Raw genomic sequence first — 10,721 nt, 5'->3', positions numbered from 1 at the left:
GAACCAATTAAGGAAAGTTTTTATAGGAAAAGAAAAAAAATAATTAATGTTATGACAAATTTTTCAATTTTCCATAAAAGCGATATAAAAATTTTCTTAAAATGGTTTATTAACAATTGCCCTAAGGGAACTCATTAACATGACCCTTAAATGAAACATAAAAAAACTATCTACTTGTAGAAGGACTGTGAACTTCTGGAATTTCGACATAGGTTATCATTCTAGATTATAATTCTTAGAAACTTCTTACTCCTGGTCATGCAGTATGCATCTCCATCATAATTTTCTTCATTTTTTCCAATTTTGGAACTTTCTCCATCACAATGTTCATTATGATTGCAAAATTTTAGTTCTGGCCTAAGTTTTTTCAGCTTCCCAGTTAGGATCAGTGTTGCCCTCATAGTCAGGTAGCAGTACCTTACCTACATTACTTTCTGATCATAGAGAAACACCCCTTCTAGAATCTGTTTTTGGCTTCTCTAGTACAATTTCCACAACCAATTTTGCCACAATTCCGTGCATGCCTTACTGCTTAGTCTCTTGCTTGAATCTGTTGATCATATACTAAATGACAGATTCTTTCACAAAAAAACCATCATGACCAATTTTGGAACTATATACAATGTACTTGATATTTGATATAGTATACTTTTGTAAATTGATATTTTGGTCTCAAGCAAGATGCGCTTTCATTGTGAAGAAAAAGTTTGGGGAAAGACACATTCTAAGCGTCCAAGTAGAATATAGATTTTTTTTTTTTTTTTTTTAAAGTTCGAAGTAGCCACCAATAGGTTTAAGTGTGTGTGTGTGTGTAAGCATAGAAGGGTATATAATGATTTACAGGGGAATACAAGAGTCAATGCCTAAATTCAAGCTAGACAATAAAGTTATTTGATGGAATCCTCATGTCTTTCCTCTGCTTTTGAATTATCTATTCTGATGGAGTTGTGCAGTGTTAACTGCCTAGGACTGATCTTGAAGTGGCAGCCTAAGCTACTTCCTTATTGCTATCTCTTTGTACCCATGGACTGTCAAGCACTAGGCTGAAAGTTCAAAGTTTTGACAAAAGTGTTTCCCTTGATTCTTTGACTAGCTTGGCATTGTCTTTGGACAAAATATATCTTGTCCTTTGACATCTCAACTCCCAATATAATTTTTAAAAATATTACCTGATGATCTCTTTCATAATATTTCCATGTTGATTATTTTTTACTCTTTAAACCAGCTTGACCTGTTCTTGGAGCAAAATTTACCATGCCCTATGGAAGTCTGAAGTTTCTAGGCTTCCTTTCCAGTTTTATGAATTTTCTTTGATAATCCTCACCTCATCCCATATATTAGATAGTTAAGCCTAGCATGAAAGTGTAAGGCAGCCTATGCATCAGTAAGGAGTTGTTTGTCATATATATATATATAGAATTTATGTATAGATATGCATAAAATACTTGAGAAAGGGTTTCTTCGAGTTTTCCCTGGACATTTATGTCTGTCTGGAGTGTGATGGACTCCCAAATTTTTTGCAATTTTTTGATTTGCTAGGTATTGTTTTGTTCTGCATTTCAATATAACAGCACTCAGAGTTCTTCAATGCTTCAGCAAGGGAATACTACAGTAGATACTTGGCTTGAAATTGCATTATGGTCTAGTTATAGTACAACTTTGAGTATTGTAAAGGTTTACAGTTGCAGTGATTGTAGTGACATTACAGCCTTCTCTTTCTTCTTCTTCTTTTTACTATTTGCACTTGTCAAGCACACTTTGCTTTATACTAGAGGATTCATGAATGAGATCAAGGTTTTTTATGATAAGGCTCATTGGCTTGTCTTTATGGTTTTGCTAAATATGCTTCAACCTCACTGGCGTAATAATTTAAGACTGTCTGTCCTCTAAATCAAATGTTTTGCATCATTTAATATTTTTCTCAACAATCTTTAAGCAGAAGATCATTTTCTTTGGTACATATTTAGTGTTATTTTTAAGATCATCAGCTTTGGTTGATTTGTGTTGTTTTCTCTGCCAGCATATGTGACAATCATGCCCTCCTCCTAGTTTGCAAACATTTTGAATGAAATTTCACTGTTTTAGAATTTAAACACTGCTAGTTTAAAGTATATCCAAACCACTGTTTGCTTCTTTTCCATTTACCTTTTTTAGTTCAACCTTGGCTGCTGTGAGAATTTTTATATTTTAATTCCGCGTTAAGTCTATCTTACTAAAAACAAAAAAAAGCATGGTAGTAGACAACTTCTCAGTACATGGCACGTATAAAGAAGCAGATAAAACTATTTTATAAATGGATATGCGCTTATCTTAGATAATATTATTGAATAGTACCAGCACGTTGACACTGTGACCCAAGCGTTAAAATTAAAAAATAAATTAAAAAGGTATTACCGAACGACACAATAATTTTTACATTTTTTTTTTTTTGCAAGTTTTTTTAAGATAGAATTTTTTGAGCTTATAACTGTCACTTTTATTTTCTATTAATAACTTGTTATTTTGGCATTTGTAAAATATTTTGTGAAAATTTTTCCGGATCGTAAAGAAAATGAGAAGGCCAAGAGAAAAGGTGCCAAATGTAACAGTCTACAAACTCAAAATCACGCCCAATTTTACAATATACTTAAATTTCATATGTAATTGATGCACAATATTTCATTTTGTCACCAACTATCAATGGTGAACTAAATGATAAATAATTTAATAATAAATTGACACTTAAACATGTCATGAAATTAATAAATTGTGTAATTAATTATAAGTTAACACTTAAACATATCTGGAAATTAGGAAATAGATGGTTAATGTATTCAAATGGGCTGTGTGTCCCTCAATTGGCTTCCTTCTTCTTTTTTTTCTTCTTTTTTTTTTTATTTGATTTGTTTCTTTTGTTCTTTTTTTTTCCCTCTAGTATTTAACCCTACAAGGGGAGAGGAATTTTCAAGGCAGATCTCACATGCACCCCATCAAGGTAGTGACATTTATAACTGAGCTAGTGAGCCTACTCCTTTCTTTCCCCTAACCAATATGCCTCGAGCTGACATGATATGTCAGATTCCCAGCACCTTAATAAGTTGCAAAAAGGTGGAGGACACCCTGGATCTCAACTAATAATTGTCTTTTAATAGAATATTAACTGAATTTAACATGAAAGCAAAAAAAGTCATTGTGACAAAGACTATAAGAATTTGCTTTGCTTAGAAAATCAGCTCCCTCCCAAGTTCCAAACTAAGAAAAAACAAAACAAAAAAACAAAACAAAACAAAAAAACAAAAACAAGCAAATTGCTTGTGCAAATTTAGGCTTGATTTGCATCTTTCTTTTCCTAGCATTTGCAACCTGTTAAGGACAATAAGAAACCTTGTCTCTTGTCTTCAACATCCCTTTTGGTACATCACATTATTCCTAACAAGTAGGCCCAGCATTGTGGAATTTGATAAGCATCATACGTATTTCAATCATGGTATGCCAATAACTCACCAATATTCATTATTAGGAATCAAATAACATAATAAGTTCCATAACATCCAACTTGGTCAGAATCAGATATGATTTTCATGGTCAGTACAGCTACACGAATCAACGATTAGAAGAAAAGCTTTCTTTCTTCTGACTAATTTTGGACTTTCAACATTGGTACAAAACTGCAAATTTTGTCAATATGATTTTCATGGTTAGTCACATGAATCAACCACTAGAAAGAAAGCGCAATTCAGACTAATTTTTGACTTTCACATCGGTACCAAACTGATGTGATGTGCCCTAGTGACCACAACCAAACGCTAGTTAGTATGCTTTGTTTGTATAGTTAACTCTCAGATAACACACTCTTAAAATGCTTTGCCAGCTCAGTGTTCAGATAAACAAAGCCTCCATTGTCTATGTATACAATAGATATAATATGCTTTTGAATAACTTATATTTCATTACTAAGTTAGTAATGTCTAGTAATAAACGCATAATGGAATCAGAGCTGGCAGTGATGAATTCCAGTTATCTCAATTTTTTTTATACTGACGCCCCATGTGAGATGATAGCCTTTATTTTAAGAGTCAACGAGTCCAAAATGTGAATTAAACTATTGGGCATAACTTAAGCATATGCTAATTAAAATATTTGGCACTTCCTAAAAAATTGGGCTGCTGGACATTGAACATAAGCTGATTACAAGATGCCCCACTTCCTAAGTAATGCATGCCTCTGACATGTAAGAAAGACAGCAGAAGATTCACAGGAGCACTAAAAAAAGGAAGAAAAAAGGGTATGATTCCACTACAATAGAACAATGGTTTGATTAAGAGTAAAATCATTACACTCCATTACTAATATTAAGATCCAAAATGAGTAACAAAACAAACAGCTAGAACTGCATCAAAGGTCTGTAACAAAGTCTCAAAAAATAATAAACCTAATCTCAAAGCACTCTAAAGGTATAATAATAATAAGATTTGAATGTAAATCAGTTGTACAATCCCCATCTAAATGGCTCTTAATGATTTTGTGAATAATCAAAAGAAAGTGGCTGCTGACAGAATGGAGCCTGCAAAATTAAGACAGAAAAAGTCAGTCAGATGTAAAGCCATTAAGCAAGGAGCACACAATTGCTTATAATAGCATGCATACATTGTAGATCAAGGTTTCCAAAAAAAAATCTATGCATCAGGAAAAGTATACTTTTAAACTACTTGTTCATAATTTCCCATGATTTAAAGTGACCCAACAAAATTCCTTCCTAGAATTTCCTGCAACTCCCAGTCACATCAGCATTCTATACTAAATTAGTGACATGTTTAAGAGTTATAAATAGATGATCCCAACAACAAAGCCTTGATTTGGTTAAATGAAAAATGCAAGAAATTTCATAAAACAACATTGTATTATAATAATCAGTAGGTTGTAGCCCTGGGATAGGGACCCTCTCCATTTTCTTTGAGATGGAGATGATCCATTCATGGATCGATTTAGTTTTGAGGTATCTAAGTACACATGATGCCACGTAATTTAAAATTCCAACGATAACGAAATTTTAATGACGCAGCATCATGTTAGATTTGCTAAATACTAAATCTTCACATTTAAATGGACCCTACCATTTCAAAGACAAATGCAGAAGATCCCTTTTATGTAGCCTTGTGGCTTATATTTGCAAACCAGGTATCAAAAAATCAACAACAGGTCATGCAGCATACCACCAAACACCTGTCTGAGTCTTACCCACCAGAAAAAACTGAATCTCAATACAGTTGGATACTATGACTAATACATCCTCTTTACATTCATTCCTAAAAGCATTAGCCAAGACTGGTCTTTTACCTTGGACAGAATAAAAATAATAAGGAAATGTGAACTACCTGGAAAACAGCATGTCTAAACGGCTCATATGAATGTGCATACATCATTGCAGTGCTTGACCACTGCATGTAAGCAGCAGCATCTCCAGACGTCTGATCCAATCCCATGGCACAAAAAGGGCTCATAGCTGGGCTTGAAGGAGGCCCATAGCTGAGTGTCCTTGGCATCTGACCCAACTGAGAAAAACCAGTATCGTACTGCACAAATGGAGGTTGTACCTTTTGCATATTGAAAGGGACCAGGTTATAGTTTTGATTGGCTGGAAGGTTCCTAACATACCTGAATAGTACAGTAATTCAATTTTATCAATAAACAGAGTTTAATTCATAATAAAGAAGAGTAGGACAACAATTTCTAAAACAAAGCACTGAATTTAAGAATCACAAAAGCAAGGAGTAGACAACATGTGCCATAAGAAAACAATGTCAATGTTTCATATCTAGTGAGCAATTAACCCCATTCAATGACCCCCAAAACCATACCACTACCCTCAAAGGAACTGGGGAAAGGGGAAAATATATATATATATTATATAATATATTAAAATATGACAAGACAGAAAGGGAATAATTCTTGAAAAAGGAGAGGCGGAGTAAATTTCAAAAAAAACACCGAAGCCCACTACCGGAAATGGTTTGCAGCAAGTGTTTTATCATAAGTACAACACAGCAAAAATACTAAAACAGAAGAATCCCTGCTACCTAAACAACCACAATCAGGATAGCTCTTTTTTTTTTTTCTTTTTTTTTTTTGGTCTTTTGGGTGTGTGTGTGACTGTTAGGGGTGTGAATCCTACCTTTCATAACTACGATCATAATCTGGGTCGGTACGATCCTTTTCCCTATCTCTGAAAATGGCAACTCGAGACGAAGAACCAGCATCCTTGATGGTAGTATTCTTTTCCGGATCAATCATAAAGTTCCTGAAACCTTCATTCTCATCCCTGCTCAAACAAACATTTTTCCCCTCAGTTGAGACCTGAGACAATGTATCATCTGAATCCGGACTGTTAAGGCTACTAAAGATGCGAGCTCGTGCCTTGTCATACTCCTCCTTCCTCTCTTCCACACTTCTCATAGAACTGCTTCTGATCCCACCATCATTAGCATCATTTAAAGAATTTCTGTTAGGCCTAGGCCTGATGGCAATTTTAACCTTCTCAGGTTTATCATTTTCTGGCTGATTTGCAGGAATTTCAGATAAACGGACAGCAGGGTATCTGCTTTCTCCTATTTTTCTCACCAAAATTCTATTACCCTGACCATCTAAACCAGTATCCTGAACCAAAGTTTGGAGGCCATAGTGTTGAGCAACACGATGTGCAGCAAGCCGAAGGTAGGAAGTAGGAAAATGTTGGAATTCAAATTGCTGCTGATCAGGATTGTGCAAAAACCTCTGGATATCAAGTTCCATTCGCAAAACTGAAACAAATACAGACATTATATTAACAGCTGATCTAGTTCTAAAAATAATTAACTATAAAAAAGAAAAGAAGAAAATAAATGAAGTTAATGTGGAAAAAAATAAATAAATAACAGAAGCAACTAAATGAGTTGCTCTAAGGAAAAGTATCTTGAAGGAAACCTAAATTTTTTTTTTCTTTTTTTTGGTAATAAGACTCTTGAAGAGAGCAGTAAAAATCTCAGACAAAATGCATTGGGAGATAAGACCAACTTAAAGACACAATTAAATCTGAAAATTTAGATTAGAGGAAGAGAAACAAAGCCCACAGAACACTCCAAAAATCCATACAGTCTGCCTGGGTTGACAACCTTATTTATGAATATGACAAAAAAAGAAAACTATCCAAACAGACAATACTATAGCTACTCAGCCCAAAACATACAAGAACCTCACAAATCATGATTATATGTGGGTGGCACTCAATCGAGAGAAAAAAGCTTCATTACTCTGTAAATGAAATGGTTAGCCTAATCAGACCTATACCTGGGACTTATTTGTGTAGCCTAGGCTAAATTTAATCTAGTGCTACATCATAGATGATACCAAATACTCACCACACATCCAGTCACCAGGCATGCTGCGGCATTAAAGGGAATTAAAACATGACTAAAATCAAGCACTACAGATGGCAGTAGTAATAAGGTCAGCAATGAAGTGTCTGACAATTCCTTGTGACTAAGCCTAAGTTCAGTAGAACAAATGAAACGTATGAGAGATGAAGAGGGGAAAGGAGAGGGAGAAGAGTGCCTATCCCTCGTGTTGTTTGGTTGAAGAGGGGAGGAATAGAAGGGAAGCCTTCAATGCCAAATTTCCATATGCTGTGCATGCTAAGAGAGTAAAAATCGTAAAAATGATGGAAGACGTAGAGGATGAGCCCCGGTCGCCCCACTCTTGGATGGAGTGGTTCTGCTGACCACTGTAGCATGGTTAGAAAAACAATATCCTCGCTAGAAGACTTGGAATAAGCGTTCATGGAAGCTCATAAGGTTTTTAGTAAGTTATTTTATGTTTTCTTTCGGTTATCCTAGAGTCAAGGGTATTTTAATAATTTCATAATTGTTCGGTATGAGACATAGTTGTGGACCTGGGGTTTTATTTTCTTGATAAGTCTTATTATATTTATGAGACTTCACACATGGCCTTTGGTTCAATTCAATTAGTGCTTGGTTTACTAGTCAAGTAGGATTCCTACTTATACTAGGAAAAGTTAAGATTTAAGGTCTTTAAATCTGTGTTATTGTACTCAAACAAAGAATAGTTGAACAATAAAAATACCAAGGATTTTGAGTACTGAGTGTTTTGAGTGTTGAGGCTTCTCCGTTTCTATTCTCTCTAATTTCTTTGGGTTTGACTCCAAGTAGACTTTATACCATGATGCAATTCAAGTTGAATGCCAAAGGAAAGAAGAGTATGAGAGAAAGCCTTGATGAGAGCAGCAAGCAAGTTTAGAAGTCAAAAGTGAGAAAACAATTGCGGATGCCAATTGGGAGAAGTTTGTTGACATGTCAAGGTAATTCACATGTTCAAGAATTTTTATTCTCATACTTGCTCCCAAGGAAGTAGTAGTTCTAATTCTAGAGTAAAGTTTCATACTCATCACAATTTTGGCCATACGTCCTTTCAATGTCCAGAAAAATCAGTTGCTATGCTCAAAAAGGACAGTCCAAAAAGAAGTCAAAATGCAATCAAGGAATACGAAAAACTTTTACTTGAAGCAGAGTTCCTTATTTGGGAAACTGGGCCCTTCAACAGAATTCTTGGTCCAGCTCCTAACTTGAGGGAGTTAAGTTCTTTTTGGAGGGGAGGAATTGATGGCACAACCATATCGTGGTTAAAGAAAAAAAATCCCTCTTTGAAAACCTAAGGTTAAAGAAAATTCTCAACCAGGGAAGTGTCGTAAAATGATCTTCCTTAAATCACTACAAGCACATAGGACACATATATAAATCACCTTCCCATTCACAAGAACATTCCTCCAACCACTCATGCTCACTTATAAAATCCCAATCAACAGAATTATAAAAAATCTTCCACCTTGTAAACCCAAAAGCTGCCTCTTCTAATCAATTGAGGAAAGTGAACAAATATTTGACGAGCATAGTTGTGCTATAGATATTTCTAGTCAAACCCAACCTTTAAACTACAATGGATAAATTTGCTCCTTTTTTGATAATTCAATAGTTGGGGGTGGGGGGATTGAACCCTAAACATCTCTATAGGAAACACCAGAAGGTACCAATTAAGCTACAAGGCTCTTGGCAAATGGACATGTTCACTCCCAACCTTGTCAAAACACAATTCTGTTTGTAAGACAAGATTAGCGCAGCAAGATAAAGCTCAAAAAACACCCCAGCATAATAAATATAATAATTAAAAATTAAAAAAATAAATAAATAAAAATAAATAAAACAAACAAACAAACAAACAAAAAGGATATGAGTTGGTTCCTTCCACACACCACCAATATAAATAAAATCATCATATTCTAGTACCCTAGAACAAAATTATTTTGATGACATGCAACCTCGCCAAGGTAGGGCCCTTTGGACCTACCCTTGAGAGGAAACCCTGGATACTTGCAATCGCCCTTTGTAACACAGGTTTTTGCTAATTAACTTTGATATGTATATAATTTTCTATTTAGTTGGTAAACATTTAGATCTTCTAAAAGCCTCTTCAATCTTACTTTTCCTCCTAAATCTATTTCTGTTCCCACCCCGCTGTTCGTGGTTAGGTAATGGGAAAAATAATCCAAAAGGCCCATTAACTTGAAGCATAACTCAAGGACAAACAAGGAATTACTAGACAGGTTCCTAATAGATGCAACCACGCTAGAATACATAATTGTTCACATGAAACTGTGTAACGGCAGAGGTGAACTTTAAAAGATAAGCTCCATCAATTTGCAATTGATTTAATTTTTTCTTAAAAAACTCTCTAATGGGTTAACAAAGCTGCATAATTCATTTGAGAACTATAGCAGACCTTATTGACTACAATGATAATACTAAAAACAACACAATACAGATACATAAACATATGTTTGGAAGAAGTCAGAATTAGCATCATATACGTGTTGACTTCAGGAAAAATATTACATAACAAAAATTGGGGCTTCTCAACCAATTCAGCATATATCAACAAATATTTAAGTTTTTTCCTCAATTTCCCAGATACCAAAGAAAAGGTAAACCCAAAACAAACCCAGATCTGACAAAATCAGAATCCCAACATAGCTAAAAGCTAAACCCAATCCAATCCAATCAAAGCAACCAAAACCCATAAACCCTAAAGCCAAAAACAGCACTACAAATCAATAGACTCACATACCATAGAGCAAAAGGCAATCAGACCCATATGCAAAAAACCAAATAAAATCAAAATTTGAGGTTTGCAACATGAGATTTGAGGGGGGAAGATAAAAAAGGTACTTACTTGTGAGACGATGACGAGGGTTCTGGAGAGCCTCAACCAAGAAGGGGTCCATCATGGACTCCTTATCTTTGAGCCCAACAACAATACCACCAACAATGGTAGCAGAGGCGTCCATAGCCACGAGCTCCCTCTCTCTCTCTCTCTCTCCTCTAAAACAATAAAAAAAAACCAACTCTCAAAGGAGAATCTTCTTCCTATTCTTCTTTGTCAAGAAGAAAAAGGAAAGGGTTTTTCCGTTGATAGCATTTAGAAAGAAAGAGAGGAAGTGAAGGAAGGAACCCCTTTTTCCTTTGTTATCTCACAAATACCATATGGAAGAGAATTGTGTGAGATAGAGAGAGAGAGAGAGGCCTGTGCAAGCAAAGTGTTAGATTTTATTATGTCCTCAAAGAAAAAAAATCTTCTTCTCAATGTGAAAGCACACAAAAAAGTCTTACCACCAAAATTATCCTCTCCTTATTGGGACT

The 10,721-nt window shown here is 35.0% G+C and overlaps 1 protein-coding gene across 1 annotated transcript; it reads right to left on the bottom strand.

The window, feature by feature from the left end:
- Positions 1-4,252: 4,252 nt before the first annotated feature.
- Positions 4,253-10,632, bottom strand: LOC112004394 (uncharacterized). Its single transcript, XM_024036639.2, has 4 exons — positions 10,255-10,632; positions 6,152-6,776; positions 5,355-5,634; positions 4,253-4,543 (listed from the first exon to the last, which is right to left on the bottom strand). The coding sequence occupies exons 1-4, from the start codon at positions 10,367-10,369 to the stop codon at positions 4,493-4,495; spliced, it is 1,071 nt and encodes a 356-aa protein (XP_023892407.1). The 5' UTR covers positions 10,370-10,632; the 3' UTR covers positions 4,253-4,492.
- Positions 10,633-10,721: the final 89 nt, after the last annotated feature.

Source organism: Quercus suber, unplaced genomic scaffold, assembly GCF_002906115.3.
Source record: "Quercus suber isolate HL8 unplaced genomic scaffold, Cork oak 2.0 scaffold_518, whole genome shotgun sequence".
Classification (NCBI taxonomy): domain Eukaryota; kingdom Viridiplantae; phylum Streptophyta; class Magnoliopsida; order Fagales; family Fagaceae; genus Quercus; species Quercus suber.
This window is presented reverse-complemented; position numbering and strand designations above follow the sequence as displayed.